The sequence below is a fragment of the Rhinopithecus roxellana genome, chromosome 20 (assembly GCF_007565055.1).
Source record: "Rhinopithecus roxellana isolate Shanxi Qingling chromosome 20, ASM756505v1, whole genome shotgun sequence".
NCBI classification, from domain to species: Eukaryota; Metazoa; Chordata; class Mammalia; order Primates; family Cercopithecidae; genus Rhinopithecus; species Rhinopithecus roxellana.
The window spans coordinates 63,300,475-63,323,626 of record NC_044568.1 but is presented as its reverse complement, the minus strand read 5'-3'; the positions used below and the strand labels follow the sequence as shown (position 1 = coordinate 63,323,626).

The window sequence follows — 23,152 nt, the reverse complement described above, 5'->3', positions numbered from 1 at the left end:
CAATGGCATAATCTTGGCTCCCTGCAACCTCTGCTTTCCAGTTCAAGCGATTCTCCTATCTCAGCCTCCCCAGTACCTGGGATTACAGGCTCCCACCACCACGCCCAGCTAATTTTTGTATTTTTAGTAGAAATGGGGTTATACCATGTTGGCCAGGCTGGTCTCAAACTCCTGACTTCAGGTGATCCTCTTGCCTTGGCCTCCCAAAGTGCTGGGATTACAGGCATGAGCCACCACGCCCGGCCTATTTTTAAAGTTTTTTACAGAGATGGGATCTCCTTATGTTGCCCAGGCTGGTCTTGAACTCCTGACCTCAGGTGATCCTCCCACCTTGGCCTCCCAAAGTGCTGGGACTACAGGCATGAGCCACCGCACCCAGCCTATTTTTTAAATTTTTTGCAGAGATGGGATCTCCTATGTTGCCCAGGCTGGTCTCGAACTCCTGAGCTCAGGTGATCCTCCCACTTTTGCCTCCTGAAGTGTTGGGATTACAGGCGTGAACCACTGTGCCTGGCCAAGGGAGACTTTTCTATCCATGCTGCACAGCAATCTCGTTCTCCTTTTGCTAGAAGAAATAAGAAGACTCTTGGGGTTGGGAAGAACCTTAAATGTCAAATTCTATTTTCTCCTGTCAGATGACAAAAGTAAATCAGCATTTCCTTTAAAAATCAGAGCACTGACTTTGGTCCTATTCAAAATAGCTACCTTCAATTAGAAGTAGGGTAAAAAATGATTCACCAAAAATGTTGTTTAACTTTCTCTCTCTTCTTTTTTTTTTCAAATAATTACTAGAATTTTATTAGCCAAGGGATAACAGCTGGAGGAGAAATAACAAACAAAAAATACATCTTAAGAATCCTTAAGTACAGTGCATATTTACAATTTAAGTGTCATATTTTAGAAGGCCACTGTCCATCAGCTCAGTAAATGTACCAGCTTCTAAAGCCACAATGCCACAGGCCCATTTGTTGATTCAATTCCGACCCACTGTCCTCGGCCTCAGGAGGCTGTCTTTTCCATCTGACTCTGGTCTCTCTGTTGGCATCAGGAGAACACCGCTCGGTGGTTTAAGGCTAACACCTTACAGGGTAACATCGGCCCCGGAGCCAGGTGCTGTTCTCCATGAAAACCTCCCCCTTGGTAGCTCAGCCGACATAGACAACACACAAGTGCAGCTCTGCACTTCTGCCCTCATCTTCCCACAGTGACATCCACGCCAGGTAGCCAAACAGAAGAGAAGGCAGAGGCCCACCAAGAGCTGACACTGCACAGTCCTGGGGGGACCATCCTCCCGTCTCACTGGGGACGAATGGAGGTTCTGGAGCCCCTCCCCTGACAGACAGCTTGTCAGCGGCATTCATGGGTCATCTGGGATTTCAGACAACACCCGTGGTCTGTAGGTTCAGAAAGTGCTTTCAAGCAGGCAGTGGCACCCACACCCAGTGGGACACACCTCCTGGGTCCGAAACCACTCCATCATGTGGCTGGTATGGCCACCGTGCCCACAGGTCAGGCAGAAATTGGACGATCCCCGCACAGCCACATGGCAGATGGCACACTGGAACGTGAAGCCTTTGCAGATGGCACACTGCGTGCCACGGACCTCACTCCGGCAGTGGCTGCAGTACACGCCGAACTCTGGAAATGGGCAGGGATGGGCAAAACAAGAGGCAGCATGAGTTTAGTTCTGAAAAAGGAAACTGGGGCTTGCCAGGAAGAAGGACGTCTCCTCTTAGACTCCAGCAGATTCTTAGACCAGTGGTTTGCATTTTCTGTTTTTTTGGTTTTTTCTTTTTGAGACAGAGTTTCACTCTTGTCGCCCAGGCTCGAGTGCAATGATACAATTTTGGCTCACTGCAACCTTCACAGCCCGGGTTCAAGTGTCCTGCCTCAGCCTCCCAAGCATCTGGAATTACAGGCGCCTGCCACCACCCCTGGCTTAAGTTTGTATTTTTAGTAGAGACGGGGTTTCACCATGTTGGCCAGGCTGGTCTCGAACTCCTGACCTCAGGTGATCCACCTGCCTTGGCCTCCCAAAGTGCTGGGATTACAGGCGTGAGCCACCGTGCCCAGCCCATGTTCTGTTTTTTGTTTGTTTGTTTGTTTGTTTTAAATCAGAACTCCTTCTGAGCCACTGCACCTGGCTGAGTACTGTATTTTCTCAGGGGTCTCACGTGGAAACCCAGTGCCCCACAGCAGGGGGCAGGTGCATCTGATGCCTCTTCCCACCCTGACGGCTGGCAGGGCCTGGCACGCAGGAGATGTTGAACAGGTGAAAGAACTGAATGACTTAGTAGTAACGCTTCAGCAGAGGGCAGAATGGTTTTACCAACGCCTGCTACTGCGCACTCGCCACCGGCCCAAGTCAGGACACCACGTGCTGCTCCATCGCCGGGCAAGGACTGGTTCCACTGGGCTACCCCGAGTGAAACCTGCTCTGTCTACTCTGCTGGCAATAATCTCCTCATCAACTGACCCTCCCGCCTCTGCTGGCCTTTGGATGAAAGGCCATTTCTTACTTAAGTCCTCTGACTGCAGGGGCAGTGGGGTGGGGACTGGGCCCCATCACCACCTCCAGACCATGACCTTCTGCTGGAGGCCAACATCATCCAGCTTCACTAGCCTTTCCCCCTTTTCTCTGTGTCATCTGCGGACATTCTGGAGACACACCTCGATTCACTGAAGACTTGTTCTTGGCTCTCAATTTTCTCTCTACCCTAGATCTTAGCACAATCCTGGAGGTCTCCCAAACCTACACCACTAACCCTGTGCCCACCCGGCCATTCAGGTCTTTGCCCTCGTCCCTAACCCACCACCACTAACCCTTTGGTCCACCTGCCCCTTTCGAGCTGCAGTTTGCCCTTTGGCCAACCTGAATTACATGGACTCACTTTATAATAATCACTTATTTTACAAATGCCTTCAATTCCTTTGCCCATCTCCTGCACCACCTGGCAAAACCTCTACCCTGGATGAACCATATCACCTGCCCACTCCATGCCTGCCCACAAGAGGCTGAGCAATCCTGCAGAAAGGCCCATGGTCAAGAAATGCATCTCACTTCATACACACAATCACCAACTGACACAACACCTAGCCCTGCACAGAGCCTGTGTTTCCTTTCTGTCCCCGAGATGGTGACTTCGGGCCTCTGCCACATTCTGCAAACTCCTCCCTCAGGCCTTTTCTCCCCACTCCTGCACCTGCCGGCCTCTTCTCTCACTTCCCCTCATCATTACACCAGGCATCTTACAATCTCCCACCTCTCCTTCCCTCTTACAATGGAGGGAGGGTCCTTTCTTCCAGCAGAACTGGCTGCTCTGTTGAATGACAATTGGTGGTTAGAAAAATACGCCAGTAAAAACTCCTCTGATATGTGGTACCTAAGGGCATATTTTATGATAGTCCCAATTAAGGCAAATCCTGAGACAAATCAGACTAGTTTGATAATTTTGGTTTAAAAATAGCTACATCTTCTCCCTCTAAGCATAATTTTTTATATTATGTACAAACTTTGGTTATATTCTCATGAAAAGCCTAATTAGTTGAAAACTCTCAAATTTTCATTACTGGTTTTATTGGCCAACATTTCACATTAAGAGAATGCAAATATTGTGCGTTCAGGTAAATTTAATTCTAATGTTTAAAAGGGTTTGTTCTTTGGTACTTGAGAGAACTGTAAACTTAATTATTCTCCATATCTATCTGGGTAAAATTATTAAAATGTCATCTCATAGTATCATTAATAATTGTGTTTCTCTACAGGGAATCAGATTAAATATAGTTTTCAAGATCCTTATTAACTTTAAGACCCTGAACTAATATTTCATTTCATTAATTAGTGAATGATCTTTGGGGGGATCTGGACAATTTCTAAGGAGATCTAAATTCACAAAGACAGAAAACACTAAAACCCCAGGACGCGCTCCCTTGCCTTTTCCCGGTATATACGCAATGGGATGGCTCGGCAGACGAACCGGTTGAGAAGGATGGGCAGACGCCCGTGGGCCTTGCTGGTGCACGCCTCCTCTCACCACTTTAGGGCATACAAAGGGATGTGGAATGTGTTCCCCAAACAGAGCTGGCAAGGTGTCTCACATCTGGTTGTTTAGAATTTTCCCTGACAATCCACTAATAGTGTCGGTGGCTAACGGTTCCAGGTTTTCTCTGGGTCTCTGAGGGAAGAAGAATGACTCTGGGGAGGCTGGGGCTATACTAGATACAAATTGCAAAGCAGATACCACTTGCAAGTATGAGATATGAATCTGTATTCAAAATAATTGATGTGTTCTGTTAGTTCATCAAAGAAATGTTCCAGTTTTATGAAAACGATCAATCAACGGGGTGAGGGTATTGTCTTACTGAATGTGCTGATAAAGTTAGTATATTTTAAAGTCAAAATATTTAAATTTGCTGGTTTTGCGTACATCTCAAAACACACACACGCACACACAAACACACAAAGGTATCTTAACATTTTTAAACAAAATCAAATGATATACACTTTAAGAGGAAAAAAACAATACTTCCTAAGAAAACTGTTTAGTGACGAAGAAAATGTCAAATGTGATTCTTACAGCACCAAAATAATCTCACTTGACAGCTGGTTAATTTCTGGTGCTTTTTGTCATGCTTTTGAATTACATTAAACGAAAATCTACTTCTGAAAAGTCTAGGGTTCTTAATTATTTGCTGCTGTGTTTATTTATTTATTTTTCTTTTTATTTATTTATTTATTTTTTGAGATGAAGTCTCACTCTTGTCACCCAGGCTGGAGTGCAATGGTGTGATCTCAGCTCACTGCAACCTCCACCTCACGGATTCGAGACCAGCCTGGGCAACAGAGTGAGACCCCATCCCTACAGAAAATGAAAAACTTAGCCGAGCATGATGGCTTGTGCTGGTGGTACCGTTTACTCAGGAGGTGAGGCTGAGGCAGGAGGATTGCTTGAGTCCAGGAGTTTGAGGCTGCAACGCCACTGCTGTCCATCTGGGGTGATAGAGACCCTCCCCCATGCCCCCCCATCTAAAAAAACAAAGCAAACCAGCTTTGGCAGCAGTGTTCATACCTAATTCTTTGTTTTTTGAGATAGAGTTTCTCTCTTGTTGCTTAGGCTGAAGTGCAGTGGCGCAATCTCGGCTCACTGCAACATCCACCTCCCGGGTTCAGGCGATTCTCCTGCCTCAGCCTCCCGAGTAGCTGGGATTACAGGCACCTGACAACATGCCCGGCTAATTTTTGTATTTTTAGTAAAGAGGGGGTTTCACCATGTTGGCTAGGCTGGTCTCGAACTCCTGACCTCAGGTGATCCGCCTGCCTCGGCTTCCCAAAGTGCTGGGACTACAGGCGTGAGCCACTACACCCCACCTGCCGTGTTTATTTTAAATATCATCATTCTGAACTAAGCATGTTACAATGTCTTGTCTTTAGGCATATAATAACTTATGCTTATATCGAATCACCTCTGACAACTCTTTCTCAAACTGCCTTTTCCCAAATTTGGAAAAACAAAGCTCTGTCTTCTACACATGTCGGCTACACGTAGAACTCTCCAGATGACAAGTGGCCAACACTACAGATTTGTTCCCTCACTATAGGAAGGAGGGAAGCCAGAAATGATTGGGAATGTCTGGCATTCTCTATCCTTTTCATAGTTTAGCATTATTGTAAAAGCTCATGTGTTTATTAAACCCACAATATGAGAAATCAAATAGGGAAGTTCAACCTCCCTGGGGAACTTTACTCAAGTGCAAGATTATTAATGGGAATTTTTCCGCAACTTCTTTCAAGATCAATAGAAGGATACTCATGTCTGTTACAAAGACTGGCATATCTTTCAACAAATTTATTTTTTATTTTTATTTTATTTTATTTTATTTTATTTATTTTTTTTTTTTTGAGGCGGAGTCTTGCTCTGTCGCCCAGGCTGGAGTGCAGTGGCCGGATCTCAGCTCACTGCAAGCTCCGCCTCCCGGGTTCCCGCCATTCTCCTGCCTCAGCCTCCCAAGTAGCTGGGACTACAGGCGCCCGCCACCTCGCCCGGCTAGTTTTTTGTATTTTTAGTAGAGACGGGGTTTCACTGTGTTCGCCAGGATGGTCTCGATCTCCTGACCTTGTGATCCGCCCATCTCGGCCTCCCAACGTGCTGGGATTACAGGCTTGAGCCACCGCGCCCGGCCCAAATTTATTTTTTAAACTTATGTTTAAAATGAAAATACAGTACTTGGCCGGGTGCCGTGGCTCTCGTCTGTAATCCCAGCACTTTGGGAGGCCAAGGTGGGTGGATTACCTGAGGCCAGGAGTTTGAGACCAGTCTGGCCAACACGGCAAAACCCATCTCCACTAAAAACATAAAAATTAGCTGGGCGTGGCGGTGCACACCTGTAATACCTGGAAGGCTGAGGTAGGAGAACTGCTTGAACCTGGGTGGCGGAGGTTACAGCAAGCCAAGACTGCACCACTGCACTCCAGCCTGGGCGACAGAGAGAGATCTTGTTCCCCCCACAGCACCCACTCCACCAAAAAAGAAAACAATAGTAAAAAGAAAATACAGTACTCCTTTTGTTTGGCAATAACCTTACAAACATTTTATGGGATGAATTAAAAGAGCGTGGAGATTTGTCAATATCCTCAGAGCCCAAAATATTTTAGTGTTGGGGAATCACTAACTGAATCCTTAGGAAATGATTACGTGTTTTTCTGCTCCATACGATACTGTTATCATAAACTAGCCAGAGCCATTTCGCATTATTGCCAATTGCCAGTTTCTGCTTTTGCCTCACACTTGCCTAAAGTCACCTGCTATAAACAATAGGTCATAAATAGAAACTTATAGAAGACATGTCAAAATAAAGCCTCTTTAGGCACTAATAAAGGTACTCTTCACTACTGATATTACTGAAGAGATTCCTGAATACCAACTTTCCAAATAAGCTGACACCAGCCAGAAGCAGTTTCTCACGCCTGTAATCCCAGCACTGTGCGAGGTCGAGGTGGGGGTATCCCTTGAGCCCAGGAGTTTGAGACCAGCCTGGGCAACATGGCGAGACCCCATCTCTACAAAAACATTTTCCAAAAAATTAGCCGGGCATGATGGTGTATGCCTGTGGTCCCAGCTACTCAGGAGACTGTGGTGGGAGGGTTGTTGAGCCCAGCAGGTCGAGGCTGCAGTGAGCTGTGATCATGCCTCTGCACTGCAGCCTGGGTGACAGAGTGAGACCCTGTCTCAAAAAACAAACAAGCCAAACACCATTGCCACCAGGAGACACTTGTCAGGCTGTGGAATGGATCAGGATTTCTAGGACTTTTTGGTTCAGAAGCAGATGACTTTAGTGAAAGCAGATGGGTAGAGAATCCAAGATAATCAGAACAAGAATTACTTAGCAGGGACTGAATACAACTGATGGAAAAATTTAATTCTGGCTAATGATCTATTTTCTACTAGAAAGGAGAAAACATTCTTTCTTTTTTCTTGCTCCATCTCTACCCCTCAGTTTAACACATTATAAACATTGAAATGAAACACTCTGACAATGGTATCTTGTTCCAATTACCTTCAGGAGGAAAAAAATCCAAAAAAGATCTTAATATAGACTATAAGATACCAAATCATTAGGAAAACCTTAGAACAATAATTCCATAGGAAATATCATATGTTGATTAACCTCATCTGCAGAAGTGCTCAGAACAATGGGTAAGTACCACACAAAGGCCTTTTCTTTCCATGACAAAATATTTATACAGGTTCAGTGAGTCTGCTGGGGCTGGGTGTGGTGGCTCATGCTTCTAATCCCAGCATGCTGGGAGGCTGAGATGGAAGGATCACTTGAACCCAAGAATTTGAGACCACAATGGACAACATAGTGAGACTCTGTCTCTATTTTATAAAAATTTTAAAAATAAAAAACAAAAGAAGCTGCCCTCCTACTTATCACGATATACATGGATAGATCAAATTTACAGCCAAGGTCATGCCCAAAACATCACATTTAGATTCAAATCTCATTTAAATTAGGTATGATATGGCCAGGCACGGTGGCTTACGCCTGTAATCCCAGCACTCTGGGAGGCCGAGGCGGGCGGATCCCGAGGTCAGGAGATCGAGACCATCCTGGCCCACATGGTTAAACCCCGTCTCTACTAAAAATGCAAAAAAATTAGCCGGGCATGGTGGCGGGCGCCTATAGTCCCAGCTACTCGGGAGGCTGAGGCAGGAGAATGGCGTGAACCCGGCGGGCGGAGCTTGCAGTGAGCCGAGACTGCACCACTGCACTCCAGCCTGGGTGAAAGAGCGAGACTCCATCTCAAAATAAATAAATAAATAAATAAATAAATAAATAAATAAATAAATAAATAAAATAAAATAAATTAGGTATGATAAGTCATTATGAAGGGGAGGAGATTGCTTCATACGTGGACATGAAGCCCACAAGTGCTCCCAGGAAACTTCTTTGGCTTAGGGAATCCCAGCCTTGCACAAAGTACAGATGTCATTTCCTGACAGGCCAGAAACACTGACTACCCTGAGGATCACAGGTAAGAGGCACAGGACGACAGGATAGGTTTTGCCGGTGAAACTTGATAAGGGTGAAATGAATCATTCTTGGGTCCTAACAGACAAACTAATAAAGACCATAAAAATACTCCCAGCACATAGAACAATCAAAGTATGATTCCAAGGCTTTTCAAAACTTCCAGGAGGAAGCGAACTCCAAAGGTGCAGGATCATATGGCTCCAGTCTGTTAACTATACAACAAAAAGTCTTGTGTATTAATCAACATCACCTATTACACAAAAGTAAATAAAACTGGCCAAAGAAATAAGACGTTAAATTAATATACTGAACCAATAAACTGCTGAACGAAATTTAGGTGAGCAGCTCTGTGCCTCTAGGGAGGGAATCCTCCCCATGCGGAGGCTGGGAAAGCAATCGCTTTGCTCTGCCACCATTAAGACCAAGCACATCACATACCACAATCAGAAACAAAAACAAAAAAATCATCTCATATCTTGAGACTTTCTTTAAGGGAATACTCTATCTAACAGTATCCCCACAAAACGAATGAAACCATGAGCCCCATCTGTAAATATTGAATCCCAATGAAACTAACTTTGTCCCTCAAATTTGCTATGCTGAAGTCTGTGGATATGGGATGATCAAGGAGGTGGAAGTTGCAGTGACCCGAGATTGTTCCACTGCACTCCAGCCTGGGCAACAGAGAGACTCCATCTCAAAAAAAAAAAAAAAAAAGAAAAAAGAAAAGAAAATACTTCTTTTACTGCTTTTGTCTGTGAGTTCATCTTTTACAATCCTGCCGTGCTTTATAAACCTTGTGACATTGCTTTTATTGAAATTAGGATACATTATTCATCCTTAACTACCATTAAGTCTTCCTGAGTTTGTATTTCAGACTCTCTGACTGCACTACAGACATCTTGACCCACCAAACCACACTTTTTATTTCTTTGTACATCCCACAGAATCCAGCATGACACTTTATAAAAGCAGATGTCAATAAGGGTTTAGCTGACTGATGGGCTGATACATCAGCTCTGTATCTCCATGATTCATATGTTTTCCTGAAAACTAATTTTTAAAAGACAAATTGCTCCAGGCTATCATTAATCTTTTCCTGAGATACTTTCATTCATTTAGATGCTCTGAAAAAATATGTTGCCCACATAGCATTTTGTGTCTTTACATTTCTTCAAGTACATATACCAACGTAATCTCTGTTAAAATAATCCTTGAAATTCACTACCTAAACCTACATATTACTCTAGTTTGTTTCTTGAAATAGAAACTACCAGGTATGGTGTCTCACATCTGTACTCCCAGCACTCTAGGAGGCTGAGGCGGACGCATCATTTGAGGCCAGTAGTTCAAGACCAGCCTGGACAACATGGCAAAACCCCATCTCTACCAAAAATACAAGTGGTATTTGTATTGTATTTTACTATCTCAACTAAAGATTCCTATTAATTGTATTGTATTTTAGTGTCTCTACTAAAAATACAAGTGGCATGGTGGCGGGCGCCTGTAGTCCCAGCTACTTGGGAGGCTGAGGCATGAGAATCGCTTGCACTTGGGAGGCAGAGGTTGCAGTGAGCCGAGATCACGTGACTGCACTCCAGCCTGGGCAACAGAGCGACACTCTGTCTCAAAAACAAAAAAAAGAAAAGAAAAGAAAAGAAAGGAAAAGAAACTATATCTACACAATTTAAAAGAGTCAAATCATTCTACACATCTTATTACAAAACCCAGCATTCCCTGCCACTGCCCACCTCATCACTCCCTAGATGAAATGCTTTCCATTTATTTAACTGTTTCTTTTTTGTTGTAGACTAGAGTGCAGTGGCACAATCTCGGCTCACTGCAACCTCTGCCTCCCAAGCTCAAGTGATCCTCCTGCCTCAGCCTCCCAAGTAACTAGGACTACAAGCATGTGCCACCATGCCCGGCTAATTTTTGTATTTTTAGTAGAGACAGGGTTTCACCATGTTGGCCAGGATGGTCTCGATCTCCTGACCTCGTGATCCGCTCATCTCAGCCTCCCAAAGTGCTCGGATTACAGGCATCAGTCACCGTGCCCGGCCACACCCATTTTTAATCTCACTGTCAAGCCACGTCCACAGGTCCCTGAGCCACGTGAGGGTTCTGCAGTGTGTTTTGTGCTTCTGACAACAGTTCAGGGTTCAGCTTTGTCAGGCCCTGCCAATTCAGCTGCCACTAAGCTATCCACTTCCCAGATCCCAAATTTTATTACCAACATTACTTCTTGTACAGTTAAGCTTTTCAGAAGAGCTCTGTACAGACATTTTGGTGGGGTCCTGGAGAAGAGGAAATCAGTATATGTTTAGTCCACTACATTTGCAGCCTTCCACTTCATTCTGTACAACACCTCTCTCTGCTCAGTCTTGCTTTTCCTCAACACTCACTAGGGTCTCATTCTAACTCTCTCTGCCTTGTTCTTCCTCTAGGACCCAAGCTCCAGGTATCGGTTTCTCTCAAGGCCCAGCGCGGGCGGCCTCTCCCTGCACTCTTCCTTCCCAGCCCCAGCTGGGTGGGTCAACACACCCATTCCCACAGCTGGAATGCCATCCACATGCTGGGGATCCCTAAATCCCAGTTCTAGCCCCAATCTCTCCTCTGAGAACCCAACTCACACCCAACTGCCTATGCAACTTCTCCAGTCCGATATCTCACACATATCACTGACTATCCCAAGCTAAGCCCACAGCGTTCTTCCAGTCGTTTCCATCTGGGAAGCTGGTACTGCCATTGACCCAGTCGCTCATGCTGAAAATCTAGGAATCATCCAAGTTTCATCTCTCTTCCTGATCCCACATCCAAGTTATAAGTAAGTCACACTGAGTCTAGCTCTACAATATATTTTAACCCATCCATCATCTCTCTCAAACTCCAGCAATGCCACCCACAGACCAGGCTGACCGCCTCTGACCACTACAACATCTCTGAACCGGCTTCTGGCTTCTGCTCTGCCCTCCTCCCATCCTTTTCTCATAGGAAGGCCATAGTGACCCTCTTAAAACACAACCCAAGCACGCTGCTTACTTCTTATGCCCTTGGAAGCTTACCATTGGACTTGGATACAATTGAAATTCTTTTTTTTTTTTTCTTTTTTGAGACAGAGTCTTGCTGTCACTCAGGCTGGAGTGCAGTGGCATGATCTCGGCTCACTGCAACCTCTGCCTCCTGGGTTCAAGCGATTCTCCTGCCTCAGCCTCCCAAGGAGCTGGGATTATTGGCGTGTGCCACCACGCCTGGCTAATTTTGTATTTTTATTACAGACGGGGTTTCACCATGTTGGCCAGGCTAGTCTCAAACCCCTGGCCTCAAGTGATCTGCCAGACTTGGCCTCCCAAAGTGCTGGGATTACAGGCATGAGTCACCATATCTGGCTGAATCCGAATTCTTTACTACAACTTACAAGCACCTGCCTGACTCAATCCTAAGTACTCTACACTCTAATTTGATACCGCTCTTCTCCCCACTGTACTGCAGCCACACTGTGCGACCTTCCTTCGCTTGTTCACAACGACAGTCATTTCCCTGGGGCCTGACCCTCAGTGTGGGACGCTCTTTTCACCACTCTGCACTGATGGCTCCATGGTTCCTTTAAATCTTCAGACCGCAGCTCCTTGGAGGCCTTCCTAACACACCTCAATTCCTCTTTTAAGATTCTCCCTCTCTGTTCTCCCTGCCCCCACATCGTTTTCGTTTGCTTATGAATATTTATTTGAAATTATTTAATATCCCCCCCCCACTCAGTTGTAAGCTCCATGCAGGAAAGGAATGTGTGGGCACTGTGCCTAAGAGGAGTTGGACACATAGAGGAATAAATGAAGAAATATCCATCCCTCTGATCCATGCTGGAGTACTGTGTATAAACTACTTCTGTTGCAATAGAAATTTCATCCTGGACCAGGCGCCATGGCTCACACCTGTAATCCCAGCACTTTGGGAGGCCGAGGCGGGCATATCACCTGAGGTCAGGAGTTCGAGACCAGCCTGGCCAATATGGTGAAACCTCATCTCTACTAAAAGTACAAAAATTAGCCGGGCATGATGGCAGGCACCTGTAATCCCAGCTACTCGGGAGGCTGAGGGAGGAGAAGTTTGAACCCGGGAGGCAAAGGTTGCCGTGAGCCAAGATCACACCACTGCACTCCAGCCTGGGTGACAAGAGTGAGACTCCATCCCAAAAAAAAAAAAAAGATTTCATCCTGTTATGAAATGCAAGGGCTTTTCAGAAGCTTGGAATAGACTCAAAATGCCTCAGAAATTTCTGCTTAGAAATGAGAAGCTGAAACTTCATTCCAAGTCTGATGCTGTGGACAAATTAAATTACAGGATCTTTCAGACAGTGACAGGAAGAGAGAGAAATGCATTCTCACCGATCCCTTTGTGCGGGTCAGGAGGACAGGAGACAAACTTCAACACTTCGGCTCGCTTCTCTCTCAGACCCCAACGGTAGAGGATTTCCCCATAGCATTTCTTAAAGTCATCAAATTGCTGGGTGTTGGCAGGGGTCCAGGAGCCTGGAGAAAGTTAAAGAGATTTCCTGTCAGATCCTTTAAGAAAAAATAAGCTTGATCCTAAATGGCACTTAATATGCCCTTCTTAAAGCAACAGTCCTGGCTAGGCACGGTGGCTCACACCTGTCACTCCCTGCACTTTTGGAGGCCGAGGCTGGCAGATCACTTGAGGTCAGGAGTTTGAGACCAGCCTGGCCAACATGGTGAAACTCTGTTTCTACTAAAAATACAAAAAATTAGCCGGACATGGTGGCAGGTGCCTGTAGTCCCAGCTACTCAGGAGGCTGAGGCAGGAGAATCACTTGAGCCTGGGAAGCAGAGGTTGCAGTGAGCCCAGATTCCGCCACTGCACTCCAACCTGGCGACAGAGTAAGACTCTGTGTCAAAAAAAAAAAAAGCACAAGAGTTGTGATTGTGGAGAAACTGGAGTCTGGCATCGCAGCTCTCACCTGAGAGGATGGTTACCTTTTATTTTTATCATGCTGGTCGCGTTCCCGCTCCCGGGGATCACTGCAGGTCAGACTCCCAAAGCGGAGCTCTTCCGGCGAGGATTCTCCCCAAGGGGAGGACAAGTGCTCTGCCTCTCTTCCCGCTGAAGAAAATCAAATGCGAAGGGAAGATGGCAATCAGAGAAGGCATGGAAAATATCTGAAAAGTCTCATAAGACCGCATGTGGCCAATGGATTTCCCAGAAGAAAAGTAAGTGAGGCTGAATATTCTGAGAAATATAACTAAACAGAACTCTTTCCTACCCTTACCTTTTTGCCCAGGTATTTATTACTAAGAGAACCTGATAGCTAAGTACACACACAGGATGCTAAAGCAAATGATGGGCTGGGCATGGTGGCTCATGCCTGGAATCCCAGCACTTTGGGAGGCCGAGGCGGGCAGATCACCTGAAGTCAGAGATTTGAGACCAGCCTGATGAACATGGTGAAACCCCGTCTCTACTAAAAAAAAAAATACAAAAAGTAGCTGGGCTACTAGCACATGCCTGTAATCCCAGCTACTCGGGAGGCTGAGACAGGAGAATTGCTTGAACCTGGGAGGTGGAGGGTGCAGTGAGTCGAAATCACACCACTGCACTCCAGCCTGGGCAACAGAGCAAGACTCCATCTCAAAAAACTAAATAAATAAATAAATAAAGCAAATGATGGCACAGAGATAGAGTGGAATGTTATGTAGTCATTATTTATGAAGACTTTTTGAACAATATTTGCTCATGATTTAATTAAAAACAGAACACAAAGTCACATATATGGAATGACCACACTCCTGCACACAAAGAATGGATGGAAATGTTCTAGAACGTTAATGGATGCTATTCCTAGGTGGGAGATCAACGATTACAATTTTCTTCTCTAATACTTCGTGTTTGCTTTTCTTCACTGGGCATGAGCTACTTTTGAAATCAGAAAAATTAACATCATTTTAAAAAATTGTTTTTTAAAAAAAATCCAGGAAATACAAATACACCTACTCCGCAAATAGCTTTATGATCAGCTGGAGTCAGACCCAGCTGTATTTGTCTACTCTGAAAGCGTTCGTGGGCAGGGGTAGGTGGCAGATGAACATGGAAAGGGCATGTGAAGGAGAAAGGATAAGGGTTGGATTTTGGGGGTGAACAGTGGGAAGTCCCATTGTCAGTTTCTCCAGGTTTTGAGATGGAAAGCAACACAGCAAAAGGCACAAAGACCCCCAGAACGTGGCCTGTTCAACATGCAGAGCCAGGCCTCCGGCAAGAGTATCCCTATCACAGTAAATGTAAAGAGAAATAAGAAACAAGAAAAAAATATGGAGACTAAGCATCAACTAAAGCTTACATATGCACAGCTATCAGAGAACTAAAAATCCAGCGTGGGCTAAGTCATTTCCATACAAACCTATGTTCCAGCCGCCAGTGTTGAGCCCTGGGTCTGACATACTGGAGCACGAACCAGAAGAGGTAAAGCTAGGCTACAGATGGGAAGAGAAGAACCAACAGGACTAGCATCAGAATACTGTTCCCCATGACAGTTCACATTAAGAAAACAGCAGGCCAAGCGTGGTGGCTCATGCCTGTAATCCTAGCACTTTGGGAGGCTAAGGAAGGGAAAACACCTGAGGTCAGGGGTTCGAGACCAGCCTGGCCAATATGGTGAAACCTCATCTCTACTAAAAATACAAAAATATACCGGGAGTGGGGGTGCATGCCTGTAATCCCAGCTATTCAGGAGGCTGAGGCACGAGAATTGTTTGAACCCAGGAGGTAGAGGTTGCAGTGAGCTGAGATCGTGCCACTGCACTCCAGCCTGGGCAACAGGGTAAAACTCTGTCTAAAAAAAAAAAAAAAAAACAGACAAAACCAGAAAAGGACAAACTTACATATCGACTATGGGACACCACAAGATTAGAAGAACGGTTGGGAAAAGGCCCAAAGGGGTTTGGTATCCCCTGAGGCCGAGACTGGGCTTCGAACACGCTACAGAGCATTGCCAGCGTCTGGACATCCCGGAGCCGGCAATAGTGAGCCAACCTGAGGAAAAGGTGAGAGGAAAGAAGACAAGTCAGGAGGAGGGACTGAGGAGGAACACGATCACAGTCATGGCGTGTTACTGCCACAGGGGTGGGATGGGAGGATTCTTGATTCAGCCTCAAAAACCCGTCAGGAATGGGGGCTTTCTACAGATCCAGTGGTTTGACCTACTTTGAGTTTGCCTAAACTTGTTTTGCAATACAAGGCATCGACGTATTACACATGATCTAGAGGATGCATCTCAAAGCCTCTGGCTAACATTCAGGCATGGGCTTAAACATGAATTGGCTTCTCCAAGAATTAAGTGGACTAACCTGACATCTGAACGAGCCAATACATGCTATCTCTGTCCTCCCAGCTCCAAGGAAGAATCACACTGCTTTTGGGGGATTCCCATACATGTCATTTCTATAACCTAAAGCTACATGGAGGAGCCCAGAGGACACTGGACCACCACAGTATGCTAGCAGGCAATTGACTTTGGAGGTGCAGTTATGAAGATAAGCTATTAGGTAAGAACAACAAGGAGTGTTTCTACCCTTTAGGTACTCATATCCCCTTTGTCCTTTCAGGAAGGTTATGCTAGAATGTGAGTAAGGAATCAGGGGGGCTTTGCCTTTAAGAATGAATAATATTACTGTCTTCGTATCACTCAATGTCTAATATTTGTGTTTTCACACTCACTATCTTATTTGAGTCTCACACAAAGTAGGTAGAGCAAACCTTATCATCCCTGTGTTAGCGACAAGGAAACGGAAGCATGAACACGTGTCCCAGGGGTGGCCTTAATGCATAAATAAAACCTCAACCTGAAGGCAGGAGCGTTTCTCTCCCCAGGCCCTGGGCCTCCAAGTTATGGAGATTCAAATGGTTTTACTTGGTGTTAAATTATATTGTATAGTGTATTCCAGTTTGCCACATGTCAGTGCAATAAACTGAACACAAAGGCAATGTTTTCTCGAATTGCCTAACAGGGTGAAAGTGTCGTGGTCTCTGGCAAACATGAACACCAACACGCAGTTCTCTAATCCACTCTCAAAGGGGAGACCCTAGAGCTTTCAAGAAACTTACCATCTCATGAGCTCAAACTCCTGTGTTCAGACTGACGTGATTTGTGGACTAACGCATGAATCTCTAAAGGATACATGAGTCTCAGGGGTCTCAAATCCTTGTTATAAATGACAAGAATTGTATAGTTCTGTCTGCTGTAAGAAGTTGTTCTGTACAGAAATTATGTCAGCACTGAAAGGAAAGATCCTACTCCTTCCTTTCATTCCTCGGGCCTCTGCACCTCTCTCTTAGGTGATGACATTTCAAGTGTTTACAGACCAAAAACGGACATCACTCATTTTTCTCACTTTTAGCTCTCAAAACCTACAGGGACTCCAGCAGCTGCCGCCCAAATGGATGTCGAGCCCAGGGTGTTTCCAAATCTGGGTCAGATTTCGGACCAAGGCAAAGATCTGTAGCTACCGTAGCCAGCGACCAAACCTGGACAGATCAAAGAGAAATACAAACTCAAACTGGAAAGGACAAGAACCGAAACTGTGAAGCAACCCCACCTGTCTTCCATTGAAAACCCAATGCCTTGCTGCTCTGGGGGCAGCAAAAGCTGGAACCTTATTGAGATGCAGAAGTTTAGGCCCCAGTTAGTCCTACTGAATCAGCGTTTACATTTTCACCCACTCCTTCGGGGAGTTGAGTGCACTCTAAATTTGAGAAACACTAGGCTTAAAAACTTTTCATTAAGCAAACTTCAGAGAAATGACACAGTGTAATAATTTCAATGGGTCATCTACTTAACCACTAACTCACATGACTTTTTATTTTACTTTTATGAGACAGAGTCTCGCTTTGTCGTCTAGGCTGGAGTGCCGTGGCACGATCACAGCTCACCGCAACCTCTGCCTCGTGGGTTCAAGCCACCCTCCTGCCTCAGCCTCCCGAGTATCTAGGATCATAGGCATGTGCCACCACACCTGGCTAATTTTTGTATTTTTAGTAGAGATGGGGTTTTGCCATGTTGGCCAGGCTGGTCTGGAACTCCTGGACTCAAGTGATACGCCTACCTTGGCCCCAAAAAGTGCTGGGATTACAGGTGTGAGTCACCGTGCCTAACCTCACTTGACTTCTTAAAATGCTGCTTCATCAGTAAGTTGGGTTGGCAGGGAGGAAAAAAAAAGGCAGTCTATAACACATTTAAGATCTGTCCTTCTTTATCTGAATAATGAAAGACTTTGTTGCCTTCATTATAAAAGTTTCAGTATCCTCTCTGAAGCTAAAATGTAAGAATAAAAAAAATAGGCCAAGGCAAAATGGATTTGGCTTTCTTTTTGTTGACGTCAAATCTGAGGAATACCTCCCGACTTGAAATCCCATGGGGCCTGGAGCCATCGAGCAGAAAGCGATAGCCACTAAGTGTCTATTTAAGTCCAAGGCACAGGCTAAACCCATCATGTCATAAGCAAAGTCCCCACTTCCGCAATACCTTTAAAAATCAAATACGGCGGATCCCGTGGCTCACGCCTGTAATCCCAGCACTTTGGGAGGCCAAGGAGGGCAAATCACGAGGTCAGGAGTTCGAGACAAGCCTGGCCAATATGATGAAATCCCATCTCTACTAAAAATACAAAAATTAGCTGGGCATGGCGGCACACGCCTGTAGTCCCAGTTACTTGGGAGGCTGAGGCAGAAGAATCGCTTGAACCCGGGAGGCAGAGGTTGCAGTGAGCCAAGATCGCGCCACTGCACTCCAGCCTGGGCGACAGAGTGAGACTCCGTTTCAAAAAAAAAAAAAAAAAAAAACAAATACTATTTTCTGGAAAACCTTTCTTAGTAGCAGCACATCACTGTATGCCCATTAACTGGAAAACATTATACTAGACTCTGAGATGCTCAAAAGAAAGAAGATACGGACTTCGAATCAAGGAGTTTGCAATCTTAAGGAGAAAGAATAGGCAAACAAAGACAATGAGAAACAGGTAGAGAAGCATTAGGCATGCAAAATCAATTAAATCATGTGGTACTAACATACTTGAAAAATATATAGAAGGTATTGTCGAAAAGGAGAAACCTGAAGTTCACATTCATCTCTATAATCAATGACCTACTGAATCAGTACTAAAGGAAGTTGATGACTTTCTGGGATAAGATAAGATGTTTGCTACCCTGGCTGAAAATTTAGGCATGTTATTTCCTCACTGATAATACACATTTCCTGAATGTCTTCAACAGAAACAGTGACTCTTGCATTTACTTCTGTAACTCTTTGCAAAATAGTAAAAATATCTTCAACACGAACAAAAAGGCTGGGTGTGGTGGCTCATGCCTGTAATCCCAACACTTTGGGAGGCCAAGGCAGAAGGATTGCTTGAGGCCAGGAGTTCAAGACTAGTCTGGCCAACATGGTGAAACCCCATCCCTACTAAAAAATACAAAAATCAGCCGGTCTTGGTGGCATGCATCTATAATCCCAGCTACTCGGGAGGCTGAGGCAGGAGAATCGTTTGAAACCAGGAGGCAGAGGTTGCAGTGAGCAGAGATCATGCCACTGCACTTTAGCCTGGGCGACAGAGTGAGACTCCATCACAAAAAAACAAAAACAAAAACAAACCACTGAATGGTGTATTTTAAATGGGTAAATTGCATGGTAGATGGGCTATACCTCAGTTAAGCCGTTTAAAAAAATACAGAAATAGTTTGTTATAATACACTGATACGTTGCTGCAAAGATGAAGAAAATTGAAATATTTGTCATGTTAAATCATATTTTAAAACTGAACATCTCTATCTAAAGGAACACTTTGGTAAATATTTCATAAAATGAAGCACTTTAGAAAGAAAAAAAAAGAATTGAGGGTGCAAATGGCAAAGAAATGGACACTCAAGTTTAGCTACACAGCAATCACCGTGATACTGGAACAGAAAAGAGATGTATAATAAAAAAAATTAATCAATGCTTTAGGATCTTCCCAACTAAGCACCAGGAAGAAAAATTTCCAGATTTGGAAAGCCACTCTAACCCTGCAGACTGGCAAAGAAAATGGAAAAGGAATTCCAAGTCAAGACACACACTTTGAAAATGTCATTAAATGCCACGACAAAGTAAAAACAATTTGCTCCTGAAGAAAAATCCAAATCTCCACCAAAAGGGATGGACAATACCTGGACAAGATCCTTTCTTCCAACAAGCAAGGCAGAAGCGGCATTCTTCTGACACGTTTCCTGAATATCATTCACATTCAATCTGAAATGATTTTTAAAGAATTAAAAATTTCGTTCTCGTGTAACTTCCCACATCAACAAACAGATGAGAAACTGCCTCTTTGGTTGCTACTCAAAATGTTTTACTCTGTGTTTGCCTTGGGCCTCCTTCCTACCTGACTCAGAGGAAAAGCTTAACTAGAGCTGATGCTAATGGCTCTAGCTAGGCTCTGGGGGTTCTAGCCTGGGGAAGGTGAAATTGCTCACCTCTTTAAAGTCAGGAGAGGAGGCCATACTCAAATACCAATTTACCAACCAGCTTTTCTATGGAGTTCCCAAGCCTTGAGGGTTGAATAAAAATGAATTGAAATACATGCGACACTGACTATGGTTCCTAACAGAAAGAGTAGTGTGCTATGTACAGACTACAAAGGAAACACTTTCTGTTATGAGTTCGAGTTTAGGAAGAGGCAGGGGAACTGCAGGTGGCCTCTGCATGCCAATTACTCACCTCTCACTTCCGTCCAAACAAAAGTAGCTCTGCTTTGTATAATAGCTCTTCTGCTTTGTAAAGCAGTATGCCTTGTACAATACTCCACCCCTTTGAACATGGGTGACACCAGTGAATATGGATGGGATATCACTTCTGTGATTATGTTATTAAGCAGTTGACTTTGAAGTCACCTACAGAGAAACTATCCTGGGTGGGGCTGACCTCGTCAGGTGAGGCCTCAGAGGGAAGGTGAAGCATATATGAGCCATTCCTGCTGGTCTCAAGACGAAATTTACATACGAGTTCTACAGCTGCAAGGGCCTGAATTCTGCTGACAACCTGAACAAGCTTGGAAAAGGAGTCTGTGCATCAGATGAGACCACTGCCTGGCCAACGCCATTTCAGCCTGCTGAGACCCTGAGCAAGGACACAGAAAAGCTGTGCCCAGACTCATGACTCACAAAAACTGGAAGATGAGAAATGAATGTTGTTGGAAGCTAAGTTTGTGAGAATTTGTACACAGCAACAGAAAGCTAACACACTGGGCTTCTCCTGAAATTGCTTTTGAAGAAAGGATTCCCACACTCAAAAAAAAAAAAAAAGGTTTGCTAATCCTAGCTAAGTGACGAGTACAGCTGACTTGAAATTTTGTACTTACATGTACAGTTCTCCCAGCGATTTGTGAACAGGCAGGAGGCACGCAACATCCTGGATGATGACTTTCCCAGCAGCCTTGATCTGTCGATTGCCAGAGTCTGATCCCTCACGCTTACTTTTCCATCGCCTTGATTTCTAGGGGTAGATGAAAGGATGTAACTAATGGGGACTTTGACAAGTGGAAACCAACAATTGCAGAGCTCATCATGTTGGGGTCATTGGTAATTTGCACTTTTTTAAAATTACATCATGCCTACAATTATAGGAATCAGCATCTGTAGGAAATAAAAGGATGAGCTCTTGATCCAATAATCCCAACAGGAAAAAAGCACCTACTGCTGGGCTAGATACATTCTGCAGGTGCTCAGAAACATGTATCAGGAAGCCAGGATTAATACATTAATTAATGAATTTGAAAACAGCAAGTAAATAAGTTAGTAAAGGCCACAAAAATGTGGGAGAACAATTTTTAGATTGAATTCAGTCCTAGGTTCAAAATTCCTGCCTGAAACTAATCAAAGTTTCTTTCCTTAGGCAGTTTGAACAATGTTTGTTGAAAATTTATTTCAGACATAGCAGTGTGTGGGCTCTGCAAACCTCAATCTGTAGTAGGAAGACAGAGAAATTTTGCAGCTTGAGGAGAATTATCCCGTTTTTCTGGAAGACTTGAATTAAATTTCTAAAAGTGATCTTTCTCAATGTCAAAAATACCTGATTTGAGGGGCTTGGGTAATGGACTTGGAATATCGTGGGCAAGTTTCCCATTTCCCCAGGCTTACCTATGAGTGGCTACATATGTGAGGAGTCTGTATGTGTGCAATGAGAGATGTCCTGGAAAACTCGAATTATCAGAGCACAGCCCCATCTGGAATCTTTAAAATGACAAGCCAAGGAGCAGGATTCTATTTTATTACCAGAAGTTAAAAAGGGAGTCACCAAAGTGATTCAGCTAAGGAAGGAGTGACATATTTATTAGCAAAAAAAGGCAAAAGGAGCTGGTAAAAAGGGCCTCCAATTTGGAATGAGAAAAACCAAGATTTCCAGGTCTTATTACTACGTGTACTGGCTCAGTAGGACCCTGCGCAAGTTTTCATTTGTTGTGAATTTAGCCTAAGGCACGTCACTCTTTGTTCACTCACTGACAACTTATGGCCAATCATGACCTCTGTTGTTCCAGTCTCACAAGGTTAATGAGCATACAATGAAGAGGTAGGGATGCAAATTAAATGGAAAAGTGTACTCTAGAAACATGTAATTATTATGAATATATATAAGCTCTCGGGAATTTAAATTGGATCATTATTTAGATTACTCACAAATAAACTCATTTTCTGTAAGTGATTTTTATACAATCATTCTTCCATAAATTAGCCTTGGTCTAAAGTCAGGGGTTTCTGACCACTGATATCCCATTTAATCCCCAAAGTTGTCCAATGCGTGTAACTTCCTATAGGGTTATCGTGTGTCTTAGAACCTACTAAATTCAGGACATGTGTAGTTCAGGGCAGGTAAATGAAGAAGTTTAGCTGAAGTATCTGTCAATTGTTTATCGTCATTTGTAAATGCATGTATGCATGTTACACTATCAATTTGGAACTTTAACCCGTTTGATCTTTATTTTTTTTTTTTCTTTTGAGACAGAGTCTCGCTCTGTTGCTGAGGCTGGAGTGCCGTGGCGTGATCTTGGCTCACTGCAACCTCCGCTTCCTGGGTTCAAGTGATTCTCCTGCCTCAGCCTCCCAAGTAGCTGGGATTCCAGACATGCGCCACCATGGCGACTAATTTTTGTATTTTTAGTAGAAATAGGGTTTCACCATATTGGTCACGCTGGTCTTGAACTCCTGACCTCAAGTGATCCACCCACCTTGGCCGCCCAAAATGCTAGGATTACAGGCGTGAGCCATCGTGCCCGGCCCCATTTGATCTTAAGAACCAGTTCAGTGACTATTTACCATTTATCCATACCCAAGTCATTATTCTGCAATACAAGGGGAAGCTTCATCAATTATTATGGGGTAGCCCTTCCATTTCTACTTGCCCTGGTTTTCTAAAACATTATGTGCATACTCACAAAAGTGTTACCCTTTTAGACACAATCATCCTGACATGGGTGTAAGTAAGGGGAGGATATGTTAAAGAGCAGATAACCTGTCAGAATGGGCTGGAGCCAGGCAGTGTTACTGACCTAAGACAGACGTAGTCACATGTGCACTAAATACTATG

At 44.4% G+C, this 23,152-nt stretch overlaps 1 protein-coding gene across 1 annotated transcript in view; it reads right to left on the bottom strand.

Moving 5' to 3' along the window:
• Window positions 1–765: 765 nt before the first annotated feature.
• WDR59 (WD repeat domain 59) overlaps window positions 766–23,152 on the bottom strand; it is a 117,011-nt gene continuing 94,624 nt past the window's right edge. Inside the window, 9 exon segments of the mRNA XM_010382963.2 lie at window positions 766–1,638; window positions 12,921–13,053; window positions 13,055–13,064; window positions 13,527–13,653; window positions 14,945–15,017; window positions 15,426–15,576; window positions 16,955–17,067; window positions 19,741–19,822; window positions 20,931–21,064. Coding sequence (XP_010381265.2) covers window positions 1,403–1,638; window positions 12,921–13,053; window positions 13,055–13,064; window positions 13,527–13,653; window positions 14,945–15,017; window positions 15,426–15,576; window positions 16,955–17,067; window positions 19,741–19,822; window positions 20,931–21,064 — 1,059 coding nt within the window. The 3' untranslated portion in view covers window positions 766–1,402.